This window comes from Leptonychotes weddellii, chromosome 10, assembly GCF_054177405.1.
Source record: "Leptonychotes weddellii isolate Sample4059 chromosome 10, ASM5417740v2, whole genome shotgun sequence".
NCBI lineage: Eukaryota > Metazoa > Chordata > Mammalia > Carnivora > Phocidae > Leptonychotes > Leptonychotes weddellii.
The window spans coordinates 93,875,270-93,900,187 of NC_138378.1; the positions used below are offsets into that span (position 1 = coordinate 93,875,270).

General features: G+C 41.9%; 1 protein-coding gene across 10 annotated transcripts in view; it reads left to right on the top strand.

Annotated features, from left to right (window-relative positions):
• Positions 1-24,918, top strand: part of SLC8A1 (solute carrier family 8 member A1) — a 368,141-nt gene that overhangs the window by 323,457 nt on the left and 19,766 nt on the right. For all 10 annotated transcript variants that reach the window (XM_081796872.1, XM_081796870.1, XM_081796871.1 and 7 more), the window contains one exon: positions 17,853-18,128. In XM_081796872.1, coding sequence (XP_081652998.1) covers positions 17,853-18,128 — 276 coding nt within the window. The remainder of the gene's footprint in view (positions 1-17,852; positions 18,129-24,918) is intronic.

Genomic DNA, 24,918 nt, shown 5'->3' on the forward strand with positions numbered 1-24,918 from the left:
CTCCTTCGGTGGCCTCCTGGGTAGAACGCCAGGAGCAGTAGCCCGCAGCCAGGTAGGCAGCTGTCAGATACTTGTGAGGCGAGTCCAGTACCATCAGGTGCTTCTAAGATGTGTCAGCAGATGCACTGACAAGTGAGGCTAGCATTCACTGTATGTCCAGTTTGAATTGTCCCCAAGTCCTCCTTTAAAAAAAAAAAAAGTATTTATTTTAGAAGAGAGAGAGAGCGTGCTCATGCACACATGCAGGAGCAGGGTGAGGGGCGGAGGGAGAGGGAATCTCAGGCAGACTCTGCGCTGAGGGCCAAACCCGATGCAGGGCTCGATCTCATGACCCTGAGATCATGACCTGAGCCAAAACCAAGAGTCAGACGCTCAACCGACTGAGCCACCCAGGCAGAATGGAGGGATGACCTTAAGAAATTGTGGATGAGCCGGGATATAGAGGAGAAACGGATGTGTCAAGGAAGAGGGCAAACATTAGCTGGGTAAAGAGAAGCAGATACCAATGCTGCCGACTGCACAACCACCAACAGTCTTGGGCCGTGGTGAGGTGAAGGAGAACGGTTGCAAGCTTGGCTTTGGAGTCAGGTGTGTGTTTGTGTCCCAGATCTCCAGAAATTCTCTGGGTGACTCAGGACAGATTACCTCCCCTCTCAATCTCTGTTCCCTCAGATGTAAAGCAGAGACAACTGCTCCTCACTCATGGAGTTGCTGTAAGGATTAATCAAGGCAATTCATATTTTCATGAGGGCTGTCGATAAGTTTAGATATCACAATTGGCTCTTTGGGAGGCCAATCTTGTTGAAGAATCTACAATAAAAGATAACCAAATCTTGTGTGAATAGAGTCAATTCAGTTTAATTACTAAAATGACTAAGTGACTAAACACACTGCTTTTCCCTTTTATAGTGAGAGTCACACACATACACACACCATTTTATAGGTAAAAAACTGAGGTTCAGAAAAACAACGAAAAAAAAAAAAAACAACGTAACTTGCTCAAGAAGCAAAGCTGGTAAATGACAATACAAATCAGCCCAGAATTCTCTCCAGTGTCAAGAGTGCATCACCTGCTGTAGCCGGGGGCTGAGTATGTGCCCGTGCATACACACAGGGACACACATGTAGAACACACAAGTGCACACATACTCCGATACACACAGACATGCATGTGTGCACGCAAACACACATGAACACACAGAGACACACATGTCCAGACATGCGTGTGCACACACAGACACACAATTCACGCACAGGGACATGCACATTATCTTATTTAGCATGTATCTTTATTCATTTGGACAATTGAGCCACAGCTTAAAATATGAAGGGCTATTTTCCTTTAATATTCATTCAGTCTCCTTAAGCCTCATTCAGAGGCCCCCATGGAGAATACCAGCCAGTTCCCTAAAGTACCAAGGGAAGCCTTTGCCTAATGCATCCATAGTCTTCTCCTGCCCAGTAATTAGTGACATTCTTTAAAGAAAGTCAACACACTGCCCTCTCTTTTCCCTGATAATTTTAGGTAGCCAGCACCAAAGTTTTTTCTGAAATTCTTTTACTACTTCTGATACAGAGTTTGCCTGACAGAGCATCTATTGGCGTTCTCATAATGAAGGAACACCTCAAAGTGGCAAAAAAAAAAAAAAAAAAGCCTTTTTGTGGTCTTGGTTCTGTCTTTGACCAACTGTAAAACTTTGACAGAGTATTTCACCTTTCTGAATTTTTGTTTCAGCAGCGGCAGAATGAGAGGGTTGGACTAGGTGAGTTCTAAGATCCCATCTAGTATTGAAATTTGGGAGTTCTGTCAGTGGCCGGTATCGTTCTGTGATATCCCTGATGACTTTGTGCTTCGTGGCCCATCTGATTTTGGCATGGACACGTCTACTCTTCCCACCCACCCAGCTTTCTTACGTTAGGTATTTAGCACAATAGCAGCATCCGGTTCACATCTATCCTCCTAGAAGGAAAGGGATGGGAGGATAGTTTTCAAAGGTAGCCTCAAAAAAACGAAGTGAGATGATGCTTTGAAAATGCCTAATTTTCTTCCTGCTCCTTAACTGGAAATCAGAAAGCCCTGCGAAATCCTCTACAGTAGAAGGGCAGACATTCAACACAAGGCCAGGCTGGTAGATGCAGCTGGCCTGTCCACACTCACCCTGCTTCGGTAGATTATAGCCAGAGACCCGACTTCAGCCACATAATGAGGGCATGCTCTCCCAAGTCTACCAAACCAACTTGGAGGCTAGTTCGGTTTGGGGGATGTTTCTATCATCAGGTCATCATCCATGGCTATGTGGAGAAATAGTGCTATCAATTAAATTGAATTATTTAATAGCAGAAACTGTCAACTCGATGGTGCCCCAGAAAATAATTCACTAGAAAATACTGTCAACCTGAAGACTGACCCACTCCATAAGCCTAAATAATAAGTAATAAAAATGGTGCCTCAAATGAGGTTCACGGGATTGCCATGCAACCGGGTCTAAGCAGGAATCTTTCTAGCATCTTTTCTGTTATTGAACATCATTACGGAGGAGACACTCTCGTTACTTAATGTGTTAACCCTGGGTCATTTGAAAATCCCATTTAAGCAGTTAGGGAAAATGCTGCTGGGTCAAGTTTGGCACAGCCTCAGCATAACTATAAGACAAGGAAGGAAGGGAGGGAGGGAGGGAGGGAGGGAAGGAGGAAGGAAGGAAAGGAAGGAAGGAAGGAAGGAAGGAAGGAAGAAAGGGCAAGAAAAGTGGAGGGAGAAGGTGCTAGAGATTAGTAGGAGTTTTCATTTTGCCCTGTTTCTTATGTGACTATACAGATTCCTAATTATCCTTTATCTAAAAATCATAAGCTGACTTTTTCATTTCATGAACAAGGGTGTTATTTTCATGCTGGTTTTTCAGTAGGTACAACAGCCTTAAAGAAAGTCTATCAAATACCTGTGTATGAAATTATGGCTCACGTTCTGCTTCAATAATGTTATCATTTGTTGACTGTCTTCTACATGGCCAATCCTCTATTTATATTATTTCTATCCCTCACAGCTATACCCTGAGGTAAGTTGTTTTTTTGGTTTTTTGGTTTTTTTTTTCCTGAATTGGTAACTCTGAGGCCCAGGGTGCTTACATAAACATATTTAGTTAGGGTCACACAACTAGCATGTGGTCAGCTAGAATAGGAAGCCCCATTGTTGTCAGTCCAAAGCTTGTAAGCTTTTAGCGCAACCCTGGGTGTCCCTCCTACCATCTTAATTCAGGGCTTAAGTGGCCAGATTTCAAATGAGTTAGTTCAGGAGAAAGAGACAACGTTGATGAGTCCTTCACTCTCAGTTACACATTGTGAAGTTAAGGGTTTGGAGCTGAGTGTGGAAGCACTGGACAGAGGTGCCGAAGGACCAGAAAGAATACCAGTTGTGGAAAGTGGACAGGATCCGTCACTGCAAGGTTAATCCCATCATGAGGAAGCCAGAAGCAATTCTAGATTCTTTTTGTGATCTTGGAACTGTAGTTATATCTACTGCTAGAAATCATGTCAGGTCTTCAGAAATAAAAAGAATCAATGCCCATCCTTTTTTTTTTTTTCTTTTGTTCTTTTTGAGCTCCTGCTGTTTCCTGGTGGTATGATTAGTTATTCAGGTAGGTTTTTCATGCTCTGAATCACTAGCATGCTTGAACTAAGAGGAATAGCAATTATTTTAAACTCTAACAGGAGATGTGAACCTCACTGCTGTCATCCAACTTGGTTTTCGCTCCTTTTTCTAGTATACAGCTAAAATATTTATATTCATTGTGATAGAGAGTGCATGTAACATGGATGACAAAGCATTTCATGTAAAAATCATATGTTGGAATCTGTGGCTTCTCTGGAGACTTGAGTTCAAGCAGTCAAAGACCCACCAACTAGTTGGATAGCTCTGGACAAGTCCTCTCACTTCCCATGTGAAATTGGGGGATTTGGGTAGGTGACCTCTATCTCTGGAACATGGAAATACTGAAGGGTCCTCTGAAGGACCCTTTGTTTTCAGCAATAGATGTCAACTTGCTTTCCCTGGTCCTACTCCTTGAAATTTAGGGCTCTGACTTTAATCAAGTGGACTATCTGCCTTACAGTACCTGTTAGATAAATTGGGTAATTACGCCAACTCGGCTAAAGCTCATTTAAGACATCTAACGCTTAAGACACACCATCGGGGGTCACATTAACTAACTTCAGTAGCTGCTCTTCCTTGCTTTGAAGTAGATATTAAGAAAGTAAAGCTGCTTTAACTTTTTATCAGAGCCCTTTTCAAAAGGGACTTCACTGAATTATAATTTAGTTACAGTTTTAATTTTTATCTTTAAAATATAGTATTTGAAAAGTGTTATCTTTCCTTAGAGTTATGATAATTATTCATGATGTCACTCACTATAAAGAAAACATGATCAATTCCTACTTTAGTTTAAAGAAGTTTTTCCAGCAAGTTAATTCTTATCACTTTGGCAGTTAGAAAATCATAAGTGTATAATTCAATATTTTTTTATTTGCTTTCGCCATCAGAAAGCTTACTCAGTTTTGTTTTGTTTTTTTTGCCCAACTGGTCAAAATTCACTCAATTCAGATGTCTGAAAGCATCCTTTATTTCTGTTTTCTTCAGACATTTGTGTCCCATTTTATCTTAAAGTATGTTATGCTATATTGGTAGGTACAGATCTGTTCAAGTCCTCTAAGAAGTAGTAAGAATCTAAATTAAAGTCCTTTTTTGTTTTAAATAACAGCAAATCTAAAAAAAATAAAAAATAACAGCAAATCTGTCCTGTTAACCATTATTTCCCTGGCACTTAAGGCAGTATTCAGCAATGATAAGTTGTTTGTGGGAAAAGAATGAATGAATTTATGTGTCAGTGTTTTTCAATCCACATGTAACTGGATTAAAAGCCTGTTTTCACTACATCATACAGCTATGTCTGATCTAGAAGAAAATCTGTATAAATACATGCTCTCACACAGACATATGCCATGTTTCAAAAAGTTCCAGACATATGTAATTCATGTATAATGAATACATATGCACAGGACATGCAGATACTCAGATGCATGTATCTGTACACATAAAATACTCTTTTTGTATGTGCAAATTGGATCTGCAAATCTGTATTTTACAGTGGCCTTGTCTATCAGTTTTCCTTAGTGAAATTTCTTAGTGAAAGCTTTACTTTCTTAATATCTACTTCAAAGCAAGGAAGAGCAGCTACTGAAGTTAGTTAATGTGACCCCCGATGGTGTGTCTTAAGCGTTAGATGTCTTAAATGAGCTTTAGCCGAGTTGGCGTAATTACCCAATTTATCTAACAGGTACTGTAAGGCAGATAGTCCACTTGATTAAAGTCAGAGCCCTAAATTTCAAGGAGTAGGACCAGGGAAAGCAAGTTGACATCTATTGCTGAAAACAAAGGGTCCTTCAGAGGACCCTTCAGTATTTCCATGTTCCAGAGATAGAGGTCACCTACCCAAATCCCCCAATTTCACATGGGAAGTGAGAGGACTACTTGTCCAGAGCTATCCAACTAGTTGGTGGGTCTTTGACCGCTTGAACTCAAGTCTCCAGAGAAGCCAAAGATTCAAAGGTGTTTAGCTGATAATCATGATGCTAACTGAGAAAGAGGAAAAGCAGAGGGCTTGAGGAAGAAAGGGTTATAGTAAGTTACAGAGAGAAAACTATTTGGGGCCATATTGGTAGGTAGGCAAGGCAACTCTAGAATATCCATCAACTTAAAAATGTCAGTGGTAGCAGGATAAAATGTTAAGTCAGGTAGCTTCAACTCTGTTTCTGAAAGAGGCAGGCCAGCCACACAGGGGTGGGAGTCCAAGAGGGCAGGAGAAACTGGCAATTATCTTCTGGCCCTTGGATATGCTTTAGCTGATATTTCTGAAAAGACTATTGGCTTGTTGAGCTGTTTTTCTCTTAAATTGCTTATTACGAAACCTTGAGGGAAACACTGTGCTGAAGGGCTCCAGAATGATTCGGCGCTCTTATTTGTAAGCCTGGAGTCTCTCCTCTGATGCAGCTTTTGTGTGGAGTGGCATCCGAGCCGCTCTGCAAACAATGAGCCATCACTGGATCCAGTAGCTCTTTTGTTGGCGCCGGCTGCTTCGCTGTGAATACAGTTTTAGTGGTTGCTTACAAATCAATGCTGGAGGCGTGGGGGGCTTTTCTTCCCCAGGCAAGGCCTTTGTACAGTGTTTACAGTGGGAGAAACATTTCAGCATAATCCAAAGAGGTGGAAGGAGGAGAAAACACAGCCACCCCCCACCACATACACGCACCCCAAAGGCAGAGGGGAGCCTCCTCAAAGTGACTTGCAACATCAATTCTTGCTGTTCACAGTCTGCTCTCTTGATAAAGACCTTGTCATTCTGATTCCTGCAACCAGAAGCCACTTATCTGAACGAACAGGCTTTGACACCAACCCCTGACCCCCCACCCCATTCATCTCTCCTGCCTTGCAGTTGCCTGACCACGTCTGGCTGGGGGTCGTGTCTTATGCCCTGTTAGAGCATCTTAGACCGGAAGCCAGCGCAGAACAAAACAAGAGCTTACTGATCAGCTATTCCAACTTCCCCTTATTTTGATAAAGAAACTGAGACCAGAGAGGAAAAGTGTCTCATCCAAGGTCACACAGGACCTGTTTTAGAATCTTTGGTTCTTGCCAAACTTTACAGCATTGCTCTCACTTTTCTTTTCAAGTTGGCATTTGTAGAACCAGCACCTTAGCCCTTGATCCATCCATGCCTGGCCCCTGATCTTCCCTAAGGACCTCTGAGCAAAGACCAAAACTTTCCTGAGCCAACTACTTAGCAGCACAGAATGAGTGAATGGTCTCACCCTTGGTGGACAGTTTCCTGATCACACAAGCCTCACGGCAACCCTGTGCATTAGGTATTCATGAACCCATTTATGAGATGGGGAAACAGAAACTGGAATTCAGACCCCGACCTACAGGTTCTGATTCCAAGCTCAATCCTCCTTCCATCTTGTCACACTTGTGCCTCCCAGAGTTTAATGCCTGTAAGCCATAGGCTTATTCTTATTCTTCACAATATGCTCTTGCCTCAGGGCCTTTGCACAAGCTGCGCCCATCCCCACCCTGCCCCATCCCAAGGAAGGCTTTCCCTCTGTCTGGATGTTCTCACCATTAAGGTCTCAGCTCACAAGTCACCTCTTCAGAGGAGTTTCTCAACCACCCATGCACAAGTACGCCACTTGACTTCACTGTCTTCATAGCCCACATCGGTATCTGAAATCATCATGTTTGTTCGTTTGTTTTACTTGATCGCTATCGATCTCTCCTGGATGGAATGGAAGTTCTATGGGGTATTTGTCTGCATTTCCAATGCCTGGAACTGTGCCTGACACATAAATTATTACTATTCACTGAAAAAAATGAACGGTACAGATAAAGTCACTCTTTCAACCACTCCATTCCCTTTAAAGATTTACTGCAGATATTGGTCCAGGTGAGGGGTTCAGCCCAGGCTTGTGGTACAAAAGAGTGGCTTAAAATATTTTTAGAGTTCTGACCTATAAACTTAATAGCATTGTTGCGTGCTTTAACCAGATAAGAAAAACAGGCCATAGACTTACAGATGATGAGAGGGAAAGAGATATTTTTAAGATAGTTTATATGGAAGAAAACCATCACAACAGCTCCATTCAAGGTTATTATTTATGAGAGATTAAAAAGCCAATGGCAGACAGACTTGATTGTCAACCTCCGTAGTGGCCAGCCTGCCCTCTAAGAGAAGTGTACATGAGCATGCTCTGTCTGAATGAGCTAATCCTCCATCCAAAACAGATTGTACTACATATAAGCATATAACCTCTCTTAAAAATCTCGTTTATCTTTTCCTCAGCACTAAGGAGTTAGTAATGGCTCTCCTCAGTTTCTAGGAGACAAATCACACAGAGAATCTGTGAAGTGCCCAAGAACATGGAAATCACTGAAGTCCCTTTGTGGTCAGTGGCAGGCCTCTTTACTAGGGGCTCACTGAAAATCACAACAGAGAGAAGGGGACCCTAGAGAGCAGATGAGGGGTGCCCAGTCACTGCAATCACTCTGGATTGTGTAAACCAAAGCCACGATTAGAATCTTAGATACTCAGCCATCAGAAAGGATGAATACCCAACTTTTACATCAACATGGATGGGACTGGAGGAGATTATGCTAAGTGAAATAAGTCAAGCAGAGAAAGTCAATTATCATATGGTTTCACTTATTTGTGGAACATAAGGAATAGCATGGAGGACATTAGGAGAAGGGAGGGAAAAATGAAGGGCGGGAAATCGGAGGGAGAGATGAACCATGAGAGACTATGGACTCTGAGAAACAAACTGAGGGTTTTAGAGGGGAGGGTGGTGGGGGGATGGGTTAGCCCGGTGATGGGCATTAAGGAGGGCACCCACTGCATGGAGCACTGGGTGTTATACAAAAACAACGAATCGTGGATCACTACATCAAAAAATAATGATGTATTGTATGGTGACTAACATAATATAATAATAAAATTTAAAAAAAAAAAATCTTAGATACTCAACTTACATTGCCACTTGGCCAGCACATCAACTCACAAGCGTCACTATCAGAACAAAGTCTGGTCAGGTGATCCTGAGACCAGGAAGGCAAGCAAGGAGCAGGGGGTGCTGGGGGTGGGGAGCAGTTGCTGAGGAGCTGGATTCCTTCTGTTGGCTATGCAGAGAGAGAGATGTTAGCCACCAGAATGAAAAGGATCCCACTTCTCAATAGGACCAATATAAACCACCCATTGAGGATTTTGCCTAAGATGAAAGGACATTCAGACTGTTGGGAAAGCAGAAACGAGAGCCATCCATTCATTCCCTGAAAGAACATTCAGTATTTTACACATGATATATGCAGGGACGCCTGGATGGCGTCCGACCCTTGATTTTGGCTCAGGTCATGATCTCAGGGTCATGATCCCAGAGTCATGAGACTGAGCCCCATCTGGGGCTCCACAGTCAGGGGGGAGTCTTCTGGAGATCTTCTCTCTCCCTCTCCCTCTGCCCCTCCCCTACTCGTGCTCTCTCTCTCTAAAATAAATAAATAAATCTTTTAAAAATTATATATGCAAAGGATTATTTTAAAGACGGGTTGTTATTTGGGGTGCCTGGGTGGCTCAGTGGGTTGAGCATCCAACTCAGGTCATGATCTCAGGGCCGTGAGATCGAGCCCAGAATTCAGCTCCACGCTCAGCATGGAGTCTGCCTGAGATTCTCTATCTTCCTTTGCCCCTCCCCCGCCTTGCCCTCACACACATGCTCGCTTTCTCTCTCAAAAAAAGAAGGGTAGTTATTTTCTAATTAAACTTTTCATAAAACAATGCCAAATGAGCTTAGATTTTATCAGAATGGATTTCTGCTGGACAAACCACAGAGAATTTTTTCTCTGGCAACAGTGGATCAAGTAATTTCAGCGAAGTGGTGGAAAGAGGTTTAGCTCTCATAAGCAAGTCACTTAAAGTCTTCGAGCCTTGGTTTCATCTTTAAAATGGAGAAAGTAATACCCACTTGAGCAGGTTGCTAGGAGGATGAAGATTAGGTGGGATGCATATATTTACCCACGTGCTGGGGATAAGCACTCAGTAAGGGAACCAGACCTCTTAGCTTGATCATAGCAGCATCTTAAGAGAATCTGGACAGTCTCTATGCTGCTCTGCATGTGGGGCAGACTTTAGTACACATCTAACCTTACATAAATTTCAGCATTTTCCTAGGACATAAGATTGAGCTGTTTGTTGAAAATTACAGGGTTATTGCTGCCCAAACAGGTCCTCCAAGGCTCAACTGCCTACACTCTAGGAGGCTAATTCAGACGCAGCTGCTGCTATTTACAAAGTGTTATCAGAGCCCTCAGGCCAATCTTAGAACCTGGTGTGCTCACAAACCACCCACTATAACTAAACCATCGAAACTAGCAGGAGGCATCTACACTTGCTGAGTATCAGTTCTACTTGTTGAAGGTGTATTTCTTAGGTGCTCACGTCTGTAGGGAATATGCTTCCCTATTGCAGGAGCCTGGAATTCTGTTAATCCTACAATCAATAAAGGGTAAGGGTACACTGAATTTCAAGATATTTAGCCTGACTTGGAGTTATTTTGCAAAAACAAAGCTTGGGGCAAAACCACATGACTAATTATGTCAACCTACAATCATTTAGGAACACTCAGTTCACACAGAAGAAGTCTTTAAGAAGAGAAAGAAGGCACACAGTTTTCAGCTTTAAACTGATTCGTTTTGCTAAAATCAAACTTACATAGAACTGGAACTCCTTAGGGGATCGTTTTTCGCTTTGACACTGGCCACATTTGCTGAGAAATATTTCTGATACGTTAGGTATCTCTTGCTTCAGCCATCCTAACAAGGTCCACAATGGCCTAAGCTGGTAAGGATTCTGTTCTTTCATCCGGGGGTTCATTTGTTCCAGACATGGTGGAAAGTTATTCACAGAGAGTGAGTGGCCTTCTTGTGTCCCTTCCAACCCTGTCACACATCACAGGTCCCTAGCCCCCCAAGTATGGACTGAAACCAGCACTGGTCCTATAGAACAGAATGGCCCATAGCTGTCTCTGACTTGGAATTGGGGGATGGGGATGATTAACAGGGACTGTGTAGGTGTCCTCTCCATCCCAGAACAGGCCATCAGTCCAAGTTACAAATCTATAGCAATCTTGAACTCACATTTCATGCACAGTGGTGTTGCTGTCCAATGTATTTCTTTACCTAGGGACATAGAATAAAAACTAGAGATGAGTCAAGTATCCAGGAGTAAACTACATACACTTAGATGTGGGCATGCAGGCACACTGTAGTCTAGACATCGAGTGTCCACACTAATTCAAATCCCCACTAAGCTAGTGAAGAAGGAGCCCTCGGTATACCCCTAGGCTTGCTCACAGGCTTTTGCCTGCAGGCACTAGGGCAGAAAGATGGGAGACCAACAGCGAGCCTCATACCTTCCCCAAGGACGACTAGCTTCCTAGGAACTTTTTTCCACAGTCCACATCCATTTCGGAGAAAGCTTCAAGAAGGAAAGTTCTTAGAAAGAGCTGGCGTGATATCAACGTTACAGGTATTCTAATAACAGTTCTACTGTACTGAAAAGACAGTAAGGAGTCTCTTCTCTTAAAGAGCCTAATAAGCACAGATTCAACATTGTACAGTTGCGGGGCACCTGGGTGGCTCAGTCAGTTAAGCATCTGACTCTTGGTTTCCAGCTCAGGTCATGACCTCAGGGTCATGAGATCAAGCCCCGTGTCAGGCTTGGTGCTCCGTGTGGAGTCAGTTGAGTAACATTTGCTGGGCTCGGATCATATGGATGACAGTGTGGTTGGCAGATGTCATTCTATATCCATTCTGTCATACTCCTGGAAAGCATCTGATCATTCTCATTAATCCCTTAGTTGGAGGATACTCTTGCAAAATAAAAATGGACTAATTATAGGTAAATACCTAAAAGTAATTGAAAGTCAGACCCTTCCTCAGATTAATAGCAGCAAGGATTCTCCAAACTGCTTTCCATTACAGATTTGTGACAATGTAGGCCAGTTTCCCAAATTCTAGAGTGAAGAGCTGGATGTAAACCACGGTGTTTGATTCAAAACTACATGGTTGACCTTTGACAACTAGAAATGGAAATAAGAACTTGCTCTACTCAAGTAGAGATTCCAAAATGGTCACAGCCATGATGCCCTCCATTCATTTATTGTTTTCTGTGTTTTGTTGGTCCCCAAGGTCTTGAGAAAGATCATATGGCTGACTGTACCAAAAATGTATCATATCTAGAAAATAAATTACAGGCAAGACAACAGTCTCACTTTGCCATGATGCATGGCGGGACCGGATTCGCCGGAATTGACTCCAGCTCTCCAGAGGTGAAAGGCTGTTGGGCAAGTTTGGATGCATCTACTCAAACCACCCATGAACTCACCATTCCAAATAACTTAATTGGCTGCATAATTGGGCGCCAAGGCGCCAACATTAATGAGATCCGCCAGATGTCCGGGGCCCAGATCAAAATTGCCAATCCAGTGGAAGCCTCCTCTGGTAGGCAGGTTACTATCACTGGTTCTGCTGCCAGTATTAGTCTGGCCTCTGAGAAGGGCATGGGGTGCAGCTAGAACAGTGTAGGTTCACTTATAACCCCTTTCTGCTGTTTTCCCATGATCCACCTGTGTAATTTCTGGTCAGTGATTTCAGGTTTTAAATAATTTGTAAGTGTTCAGTTTCTACACAACTTTATCATCCGCTAAGAATTTAAAAATCACATTCTCTGTTCAGCTGTTAATGCTGGGATCCGTATTTAGTTTTATAAGCTTTTCCCTGTTTTTAGTTTTGTTTTGGGTTTTTGGCTCATGAATTTTATTTCTGTTTGTCGAGAAGAAATGTAAGAGTGGAATGTTAATAAATTCCAGTTTAGTTCTGTAATGTCAAGAATTTAAAAATTAAAAAATGGATTGGTTAAAAAAAAAAGAAATTACAATACAAACATGGTGCATCAGTGTTTTCAAATTCCTAAAAAAGGCAATATTGTATCTATATAGCACTAGGCATTGAAAGTATTCTCAAATTCAAACTTTGAATCAAGATGTGAATATTATACTCAACTTGCTTCAGCGAGACATCATGTGTAGCAGAATATTCCCTCGGCTGTTAGATCAAATCCCAACTCAGCCACTTACCAACTATGTGATTATTTTAGAAAGTCATAAACTGTCCGAACTTCAGGTTTTTTCTGTGTACAATGGGATTAATAATGCTTACCTTGCAGCATTATTGTAAGGATTAAATAAGACCAGGTATGTGAAAAAGTTTAGTGCCCGTCACTTAGAAGACACCCTATCATGTTCCCTCCCTCTGTTCCTTCCTTCCTTTCTTTCTTTTTTTTTAAAATCAAGGGCTTGGGGAAGCAGTGGTGATAATGACTCATTCAAACAGAATATAGATTCTGTGAAATCAGGATACTCAGATCGTATTGATTTGCTGCCTGCCTTCTGACAAGTAACAGTGATGGACTATGGCACAGCTGTCTGTAAAGGGGTTCACAGTTTTACAAAAGCCTTTCACATTTCCTCTTCCGGTCCTCACAACAGATCAGTAACGTGGGAGTTAAGAAACTCAGTTGACAGACGAGGAGCTGAGGCTCAGGAAGGTCAAGTCCTGCTCCCAAACAAGCTCTGAGAACTAGAAATTTTGTTAAGTTTTCTGACCTAAATGTCCACTACACCTCAGTCGCCTCTTTTTCCGGTTGTCAAAGCTCTCCCTGAGGCCAAACCCTGAGTGCCTCCGGAGGGATGCTCACCAACACCTGGTCTACATTAGATGCTCGGTTATCTGCACGTGCCAAGCCCAGGGTTCCCTTTCATGGTCAATTGTGCTCACGCCACCTTTGTTCTCATGCTCCAGAGCGAGGTCAGTGCAGGTTCTGTTAGGTCAGTAGTTGAAGTGATGCTCTCTCTTCTTTCTATTGGTGGTTTTAATGATTTGGCTATTTTTGTAGTTATATTTAGGAAGTCCCAACATGTCTCAAGGAAACCATTTGAAGGGCCATGGGAAGGGTTAACCGAATGCAGCTTCTTATCTTTCCATTAGGGGAATCCATAAAGCTGGAAAGAAGGATTCTGAGATAAGAAGATCCTTCGCTTGGGATCCTATAAAAGGAAGCCCCTCCCCCATTGCCTGTTTCTTTGCTAATGCGGAGGAGGGACTTGAAAGCATTACTAGCCTCCAGTAAGCCCGAGCTGGCGTACAGACAGGACTGGCAGATCACTATCTTTGCCATCACATAAAAATGCTCCAGATGTTTTGTTTTTAATCTTCCACTGCTCTTTGCAAAGAACAAACTTTTAAGTATAGTCCTGATGGTGGCGGATGAACATCCCATTTCTTTTTCCTTCTCCAAGACAAGGTAATTGTGCATCATACGTGGCAGCCCATGGTCATTTTTAATATTTAAATGACATCTGAGTTGGAGATTAAAATTTATAAAGAACAGTGTGATCCCAGGGAAGAGGATAGGAGGGCATTTCTACTTTCAAATGTAATAAAACAGATGGGCCTCCCATTCCAGACTGAAGTGCTAAAATATTTCAGATACCTTGTAATGCTGGAAACCTACAGAAGGAAATTTCTCTGTCCCTCTGTCCCTCTCTCTCTTGCACACACACACACGTATTTTGCATTGCACACATATAGATCATGAAGCTAATTCCAGAGGGCAAGATTAACTTTTGTTTCTAAAAGCCTAGGCTGTAACCATAGGACCCAGCATGTTGACTAAGCAATTATGTAATGACAGGGAAACACAGTACAATCCTAAGTGGAGGACAATAACGCTAACTACCACGCTCATCATTATCTTGAACTATCCTCACTTTGAAGAGATGATCTAATTATTCCCTTGCACATCCCTCATGGGAAAGGTGTTATTATTTCCATCTTGAAGACAAATGTAATATCTACTCTCGATTTATAAGTGTCATTTCTTCTGAGAAGCTTCACTATTTGCTTTCTTGCTCATCTTCACACTGTGAGTCTTAGACACCCCAGATTAAGCAATTTCGTAGAATTAGAGGCAGAATGATCTGTTTCCATAAACGATTAAAATTCAGTGTTTTCCAAATTGTTTTAATCATATACCGTATGAAGTTACAAAATGTCCAAAAATATAGAATATAGGAACTTATAGGGATCATATTCAAAATAAATATAACCATAAGGTCTAGTGCTTTCCCCAAGCTTTTGTAGGGTATGAGCAACTCTCCCCTCTTTGGGATGGGGAGTGGGGGAGGAGAGAAGTGAGAGGGAGGATTAACATGATTCTCTTCTTCTTTCTCTCCAATAAGCCCTAACAACTGCAGCTCTCACAATAAGTTCTTCCTGGAGCTAAAGCATAGGGCGAAAGGGAAATGGGAAGAAAAGTAAAAGAAGGAGCAAAGAAGCAATGGACGAGCAAACAAGAAAGGAATGGGTGATAGAAACACCGAGTGGTTGGCCTTAAGTATCAGTGTCACGCCGCAGGAGGCTTCTGAAGGTTCGGTGTGAGGTTGCTAGGGCTGCGTAACAAAAGACCACAGCCTGGGTAGCTTAAACAGTCGAAATTTAGTTTCTCACAGGTCCAGAAGATAAATGTCCCAAGACCAACATGTGGGCGGGTTTGGTTTCTCCGGAAGCCTCTCTCCTTGATTTGGGAGAAGGGCTGCCTTCTTGCTGTGTCTTCACGTGGTCTTCCCTTTATATGCATGCACCCCTGGTGTCAATATGTCCCAGTACCCTCCTCTTCCAAGGATACCAGCCTGATTAGATTAGGGTTCCACCCTAACAGCCTCATTTTAACTTACTCATCTCTTTAAGGCCCTATTTCCAAATACAGTCACATTCTGAGCTTAGGGCTTCACCAGGTGAATCTGGGGGAGATGATTCAGCCCATAATGTGTGCTTTGGTTTAAAATCATCTTCTGCTTTCAGGCAAGATACTAGAAATATGTAATAGCCATACAGCATGACACTATAGGAAACAGTTATCAAAAGGGAAACTGAGGCACATTAAAACTTTTAAGAGTTTATTTGAGCAAATATGTATTCAGATCAGGCAGAGCCACACCAAAGTGGTTTAGGGACAGGAGCGAGGGGAAAGGCTTTTTGTGGAGCAGAGGCAGAAGCAAAGCAAGGAAATTATTTGATTGGCTGTAGCTTAAGTGGGTGCCTTATTTGGTAAAGCCTAGGTGGCTGCTTGTGATTGGTTGCTCTAAAATTGTGTTTTCTCGGATGCAAGTGTATTGAATGAAATTGATGTGGTTTAGGCTGTGATTTGCCTTCATAGATCACCAAGGCATCAGGGCCATCTCAGTCTGAGGGCCTCCATCAGTTACTTTAACATGGTCAACAATGCTTTCTTACTCCAGTGAGTCACACACTTTTCTACCAGCTGGTCTGACTTGAGTTCCCTACCTACCTAGTCTCCAAAGGTCATTCTATTCATCTGCTGGGGGCTTCCTCCCAAGACTTCGCTGGAGACAGTCCAAAGCCTGAAAGAGGAGCTGTTTTCTCCACAGACCCCCAAAGTTTGTTTGCATAATAATTCTGACCATGTGCTCATGGCAGAGCAAGCCATAGCCTCGTCTCTCTTCCTGTGACATGACAGGTGACAAATGGAGATATTCCTCTTTTCGTGTTTTGCGAGAGGCACTTTTCCCTCAAAGCTCCTCTGCCTTAAGGTTTTCCCGGTAATGATCTGCACCAGATGGCCTCACCACTGAGTGCCTCACAGAGAACACACAAATTTGCTCCTTGCTGGTAATCTCAGGTCACACGATCAGCTGGAAAGTCTGACAGCCTCACCTGTCAACGGCATTACTTGGACAAAGGAAAGTAGATCCCTGGTGACAAGGTTTGGGGGTGGGGGAGTGAACAAAGTCCTCAAGGGGTTCTTTCCAAAATGGCACAAAACACACGAAATTTCTTTGCCACCACTTCGAGAAGAGTTGACATTCAGTACCCCAATGTTAAAATATGTGAGTGGGGATTATATCCCATTATAAATGAAGTCTCTGTTTTAGGATACTATTATTGATTTCCTGGTTCCTTTCAGTAGTAAGCTTGGTGCATTTCTTTATGCACTGATTATATGATGTAATTGGCAGAATTGGGTTATATGTGTATATGTTTCATAATTAAGCAGTTATATAAAGTCAGTGGAAATTCATGCATGCATTCATTCATTTAATAAGCCCTTAGCCAGCTTATTCCATGTGCAGGAGATTGGACCAAACACTAGGGACACAAAAATGAACAAACTCCTGACCTCGCTGGGCTTCATGGTCAACTGGAGAAGAAAATGAATGGGCAGTCTAGAGAGAGGTTGGTTCCCAAGTTGCGTATGCATCAGAATCACCCCCAGGCCTCTAGTTTCTGATTCAGTGGGGCCAGGAATTTGCTCTTCCAACAAGTTCCCTGGTGAGGCTGATACCGCTGGTCTGGGGACCACAGTCGGAGAACCACTGACTCAGCGTCACAAGTGTCAGAAGGCTACGGAAGCTCTGAGGAGGAATTTCCAGCCCTGGCTGGAGGGCAAGGGTGCCGTCAGAGGTTTCACGAAGGAAGTGAGTTTTAAAGGTTGAGTGGGGAAGGGGAGGGAGGGAGGGATTAGGACACGCCAAACACATTTAGTTCTAACGGATAAAAGTAGGAGAAAGTACTTACGGTTTGGAAAAAAAAAAATGCGGATAATTCCGTTGGCTAGGATGAAGTTTGAGTTTGAAGTAATTGCAAGAGATAAAGCTGGAGAAATCTGTAGGGCCCAGAGCTGTGCTTGAAGACCTTGTCTGAACACTGTCCTATGGGTGCTTATTTAACGGTGAATCCCCAGAGCCAGGCTCCAGGCTGGAAGAACCTTGGTGAGGAAAACTCTGTCATTGTTATCTTTTGTCAAAAGAGGCTTCTTTCTGAGCCTGACACAGGGCTTCCCAGTCTTTTGGAAGAAATCTTTTTCATTTCCCTGAAATGACAACTCACCCTGGAGTTGACAGGACCTTAGAAAGGGTGTGTTGACTGCATATAACCAAAACTGGGTGGGGGCTTAAGTTTTTGCCATTGACCCATCAACCACAGTGAGGGGGTATGTCAGTAGCTTAATAATTAATTGGTTAATTATGATGGACTCTTAGAAAACCCTAAGCTTCAATCACCTCTAATGACCTCCTGCTTACGGGGGAGGGATGACAAGGCCGAGGAAGGAGGGAGACGGAGAGAAGAAGACCCCGCTGAGCCCGGGTTGTGACGGTATGTGCTTCGTTCCTCCCTCCAGGGGAAGATGATGACGACGATGAATGTGGAGAGGAGAAGCTGCCCTCCTGTTTCGATTACGTGATGCATTTTCTGACCGTGTTCTGGAAGGTCCTCTTCGCCTTCGTCCCCCCTACAGAATACTGGAATGGCTGGGCCTGTTTCATTGTCTCCATCCTCATGATTGGCATACTGACAGCTTTCATTGGAGACCTGGCTTCCCACTTCGGATGCACCATTGGCCTGAAAGATTCTGTGACCGCAGTAGTGTTCGTCGCCCTCGGCACTTCAGTACCAGGTAGAGAATACATTTGTATATGATTTCCCCCAGCCGTGGCAGCCCGTTCGCCTTCTTGACCTTTTCTTTCTCACAGTTTCAAGGACTGTGATAACAAACAGGCCTATGAAAGGCAAGAGCCCAGAGATATAAATAATGTCACTGCCAGAAGACTGTCATGGCATTTTTCAAGGTTAGAAGGCTGGTCAGTATCATCTTGATGACAGAAAAGCATTCCCAGAGGGACTGCCTGGTGAGAATAGATTGGTTTGATGGCTAGATTGACAGATCAGCTTCCCATTACAGTTAGCACTTTCTAAAACACAAAACAAAATTACAGAATCCTCTTCAAGCACAAAATCTGTCTTTTTTATATTTACTAACGTTTGGATAATTTCCATGAAACTCTATTGGTTGAGTAACTGAGATAAGTACCTACTGAAGACCTGATAAAATAGTCTCTTGACCCAAAAGTTAATGTGAGTAAATTAAGAAAAAAATAAAAGTAGACATTGATCAGGGCAAAAGTAATCCCAGCCAAAGCAAGCAGGCCAAGGACACATTTCGTGGATGTCCCTTCATGCATTCCTTATAAGCTAAATTTTTCTTCCAATCTACAACTGTAGCTCATTATATTTGCCCAGACTTCTAAGAAATCATCCTCCCAGACATGACCTTGACAGCAGTAATTTTCAAGCTTGGGTGAGCATCAAAATTACCTGGGAGCTTGTTTAAAAAATACAAATGCCTGCAACCCACCATCAACATGTGGCATCAGAAGATCTAGAGGAAGGACCCAGACATGCGTGTTTTAAGCTCACAGGTGATTCTGGTGCACATGGGAGCCTACTGTAACCAAAGTTCTGGATGCAGGCCCAGTGCTAGTTGACATCTTGAGAGATATACAGCTAACCCTGGCTTTTGGTTTTGACTCTGAAAACAAGTGCAGTTTAAATCATGCACATATCTCTTCAATGGAATTCACTAGTTGTTCTTCTCCATTCAGGTATTTATCACTTCAGTGTCTCTGAGTCTTTCTTTATTTGTAAAATAGAGATAATCATACTGAACTTGCAGAATCGTGGCAAGGACTGGAGAAAACACCTATAAATTATGCATCTAGTAAAGCATTTGAAACATAGAAGGAATTTGATTAAAACAACAGCTTTTGTTATTATTTATGAATAGCTGCAGATGATCTGACCAGTATAGATTTGGATACTTCATCCTTGAATAACCAGAAATAAAGTGTCCAGATTTATAGTGGTGAGCCATTGCCCATGGTGCTATCCAAATGATCGACCATGTGGGAGTCCTGGTCAAGAGGCCTGACAGGGTTCTGGTGTAAGTGAGTTAATGGAGGACTCGGGATTTAGGGGGTCCTTGTCCGACTTAGTCTTAGTGAGTAGAACTATGCAAAGTCTTCCAGTTGACTGCTGATCCTCAGAGGAGATCAGACTCCCTCTCAACACCAGCTGTTTCTAGCAGTTCCAATTTTGGTCTTTATTTTGATTCTTTTTCCGAAAATAACCAGAAATTTAGCAAGCAGGAGGAAAACCTTAAAATATTCATACTGTGAGTTATTTTGTTTAGAGAACATATATACCCAAAGAAACTAAACATAACAGTTCCTCTATCTCAGGTTACTATACCCATCACTCTCAGGTTACTGTAGGAATATGTTTTGGAGTCTACTCTCCCTAAGGCTTAAATCACTGTATTAAATGGTGCCCAAGTTAGCACACACTTCTGGCCCCAGGTTTAACCCTTAAGGAGAATATGTGCAAATTATGATAATGAGAGCAAAATTAGGTCTCTCATTAGAGGTACTCAAAATCAACCTACTTCTCTGGAAAGTCAGCAGTTGGTCCTACCTAATGCATCTCTTGTTTTCCAAATGATCAAAAAAATGCTTTTACTACATCAAATCCTTTTTTCTAAAAATATATATGTTTTTTCAATTTTCCTGCTCCTCATCTCAATACCTCAAAACTGGCTCCTTTTCCTGTATACTAGTCTTCCAAAGTAGCTCTGTGCATCTCTTGTATTAAACTCTCTTGAAAAGTGTGGCAGCCATACCATATCATTAACTTTTTTTTTTCTGTACATGAAATGTGGATTACACTAAACCTTAGCGTACAAACCTCATTTGTTCTGCCACTTAAAACTGGCTCAGAACCCAGGTAGGGGCATCAAGAGGTAAGAAAGCCTGTTGGGGAGAATACAACAGAATCATTAGCTGTCAAAATGGTTTCCCTTCACCGCCATAAATTCTTCCCATCAGGAAACAGATTTCTATGCTCTGTTATCAGGAGAATTCCTGTAATTTGCTGTGATATGAGCTGTGCAGCATGTTCCCCACACGATATAGCTGTAGGTAATCTCATAGTTATATTTATATAAACATACATCCCCCCCAAAAGCTGTGCAAATTGAACAAGATGCTGAACAAACATATTTCTGACTTTATTCTTGAACCCTGATGATTCAGAGCAGTGCTTTTTTTTATCTCCTGACTCCTAAAAAAAAAAAAAAAAAAAAGATGCTATTATTCCCAGATGACAAAGCCCAGTTGCTACAGGTGGAAGAACAAAAAAGACTAATTCTTTTCACTCAAAGCTTACTACTAATCATTGGTCCTGAGGCTCAGCTTTTTCTCTAGGCTGATGTCTTGACCTTTTCCTAAAGTAGAAGGGCTCCGAGCTAGCATTGTTGTATTGCTGCCTCTTGGTAGGTGAGACCCTTGGATTCTCAGCTTCCGATGGCCTGCCCTAAGGCAGGATTAAATATTTAAATATCTCATTTAAAGTATTTTTTTTTTTATCATATTCAAAGTCTATGGGGAAAAGAGCTATGCCTTTCCGGGTGAGACAGAGCTTCTTCCTCCTACCACTGGTAATCAAGTGCTCATTATAATCTGTTGGCAGAGGAGGACTCCTGAGGGTCTTCATGGGGAATGAGGGGGCTCAACCTTAAAGACTCACACTTGTTAAAAGAGCAAGAGCCTTCTTTTCCAGAATCACCCTCTGCAGAGCTCCTTGTCTGGAGAAGAGGGGCTTCCTGAATAGTTTCCTTCCACTTGTCAATGTTGAAGTAAGTAGAGCCTGGTCTCCAGCTCTCTTCTCTTCCCCATCTGGGCTCACTCCCTGGCCCATCACACCAGTCTCCATGACTTAAATGCCACCAACACGCCAGTGATTACCAGATGTTTATCCCAAGCCTCAATTTTCCCGAGTTCTAGATTCACATGCCAACTTCCTTCCCTGTATTGATGCTGGATGTGTAATGTGGGGCTCCGAATCACCATGTCCAAAGTAGAACTGCTTATTTCCACTGCCCACGGCCTCATCCTTCAACCAAACCTATTCCTTCCAGATCTTGCCTTTTTTTCTGGAAAACAATATCATCATCTAGCCAGTGTCCTTGATTCCTTTTTTCTCATCCCCACAGTCAAGCCATTCATAACTCCTGCAGATCTTACCCCTACATTGCATCTCTCTCTACCATCAAGTCCGGGTAGGCCGTTCTCTCAGACCTCTGCAGGGGCCTCCTGTCTCTCTTCATGCTTCTGCTAAGGATTGTTTTAAGATGTAAATCAGACCACATTTCTGCCTACAGTCTTCCAAGGGCTCCCTACTTAGGATAAACTTCAGAAGTATCCCCCAGGCTTACAAAGACCTATGTGATTTGGCCCCTGCCTGTCTTTCCATTCTGTTTTCCCCCCTTGCCCACTGTTCTTCAGCCCCACTGGCTTGTACACTGTCCTCCATGCCCCAGGTTCACTCCTTTCTCAAGGTTACACTAGCTGTCTAAAATGCTCTTTCCCTTCATTTACACAAGACTGGCTCTTTGTCTTCAAGTGTAGCTCATCTTAAATGTCACTTCATCAAAGAGACCTTTCCTAACCACCAATGTGAAGTATGTTATATCACCCTATTTTCTGTAGAGTCTTTATTACTTTCCGGACAGTTTAGTTTGTTTTTGAATGTTATTGTCTACCTCTCCCCACTGAAACGTAGGCTTCATGGGAGCAGAAACCCTGCCCTTCCAATCTCTCATATCTTTGGCTCCTAAAATGATGCCTAGCTAATACATAAGTAATGCAGTTGTATATGCCCATGTGTTTGCGTGTGTGTGTGTGTGTGTGAGCTGTGTCTATAAATGAATGTACAAATCAGTCATTAACACATTAGTATGAGTTACTTAAATCAGGTGGCTTTCTTAACACCTTCTAGAGACAGCAAAGAATTAAAGTTATGGTTGAGGGAGATGAACAGTAGATGCTTTTATAGTGTGGCTTATTCTTGAGGAATATATGTGGGTAGTTTATTGTAGCAAGAAGGGCAAGCATAACTTAAGAGCACTGAGTCCCCTCTTTCACAATTTGGCTATGGTGGAAAGTGTGATGAGGAGCGAGATATGTTGTCTCTTCTTCATTCTTTTCTCTGCTATCATCCCTGCTTTTGAGATCCAGAACTCAGGCCAATACTTTTAAAACTTTAGATATACTCTGGGTAGTGCTAAATAGGCATTTTGCAGTAGTCTGACCTGGGTCCATAACTATGTTATATCAGATTGTTTCTAAAGAAAACAGGCTCAAAATTCAAGAGAAATTAATGCAAGAAGTTTAGAACCCAGCCATTTTTGTACTAGGCACTACCTATTTCACACACTCTTTTAGCTTACAATTATTTACTTGGCTAAAACTGGGTATATTGGGTCAAGATATTCCAGCTTCTATATCACATTTGAAACATGGATTTTCCTTTCATCTGTTGCTCCTAATGGAATCAAGCATTCTTCCTTAATTACAGAGAAAACTCTTAGATGTTTATGAGTTGGGAATATTTTTACCTCACTCAGTTCTACCTTGGTCTTTCTCCATACATCTTGATTAAGGCTTGTGCCTGAATCTTGCCTGCTACCCCCTGTAACTTCCCGTTATGAGTTGTTCACTCCTGGGACCACAACACTTTAAAAATCGGGTATCCTATGGCTGTTTCTTAGCCTCTGGCATTGTTAGGTTTTCTGTTAATTTCCAGTGTTTTGAATATCCTTTGAGTTTTGTCAAGTAGGAATTATTTCACTGTAGAAATTTTAAGTCATGAAGGAAACGAAAATAGATGATTTTAGGCATTTTCCCCACTCTGTATATAGAGACTTTTGTTAAAAATAAAGCCTTATTTTAGAGAAAATGTGTGCTATTTTTAAGTTACATTACTTCCAGCTTTCTAACTATCATAGGAAGAATTTGACAAAAAACTGGTTATCCTAGCTGTTCACTATGTTCTCTTAGAGCAGTGTCAATGACAGCACATCGAGGGGGTATAAGGATGAGAACATTAGACCTGAATCCAGGAAAGCCGGACTTCCAACCATTACTCACTGTATGACTGGGATCAGTTTTTTGACTCAGCCTTGGTTTTCTTGCCTGTAAAACAGGCATGATAATACATGGCAATTTAAGCAGAGTTGATGAGAGGATTAAATACTATGGGCCTCAGAGCACTTGGTCAACTGAAAATTGGTATAAATCCAGGAAATAATTATCATTGACTACACTGACATCAACTCTCAAAATGTCGAAAGGAATAGAAACCACCACAAAATGAGAATGAATGGGAAATGTTTTATGAGCAGAGGTGGAAATTTTAAAATATTTACATCACTGTGTGCTAGGCATGCACCCTGTATTTATATTATCTATTATCTTAGTTATGTTATATCATTAAGTGATATGAAGTGGTTTTGTCTCTCTGAGGTTTATTTTGTTGTTGTTCCTTAGACCCTTCTCCTAAAAATGAGTTTTATTTTTTACCTCTTTGCCACTGTGCTAGAAAACATTTGTTTTTGCAGAAAAAAGGTTCACTATGGATGGTTAACATATTTTAGTTTTTAGTTTCCTGACCTCTAATAACTCTAAAAATTACAATACTGTATAGTACACTTGGGTAATCGGACATTGCAATTTATTATATCTTGCTGCTTTATTTCTCAGTGGATCCTAAAGTAACTTGTATGGTTGTCCTTTGAGATTGTAGTATAATCTAAATGATACCCCTGGAGATGTATGGGGTACCATACCCATGGATGAATATAGTGGTGGTCCTGTCTAAAAGTCACTTTATCACATAAAGAAAGGGAGCACCAATATCTTCAGTTACATGAGGAAATTAAGGCTCCAAGAGAACAAATGATTTGCTCGTATTCAAATTTAAATCAATGATAAATTGTGTCTCTATTATAATCTGTACTTAACCACTCTGTCATTCCACCTGGATTCATTTTTAAAGTAAGCATTCCATACATTCTTTCCCACATACCTTATAATTTTGAGGAAATTACTTCTCTCTCTGCTTCAATTTAGTATTCCCTACTTTTAAAGCATGCAGCAGAATTATATTCAAGCTCTTTGAGGTTAGGCACTATCATTATTCCCTTTGGCATGGAAAACACCTAGTAGGGTACATGCTTCAAAAAATTTCAGAAACGATAAAGGCCTATTTCTATACCAATATACACTTAGCATTTCCTACATGTAAAAATTAAAACACTAAGACCACGGAAACCCTTTTAAACATATTCAGCTCTGACCTGTCAAAAAAAAAAAAAAATGCCAAGATAATCTCATCAGCATAGCCATGTGTTGCTAATGGAAGTGACCACAAGGTTTGGTCATTCTGTGCCAAGACCAAAGATTCCTGTGATACATGGCTGACCAGGCACTGGGGTCAGTGGGACCCAAGAAGGACATATTGAGGATGTTCTTCCAGCAGTCATGTTCTGGAAAGACTTACTGACAATTCTGGAA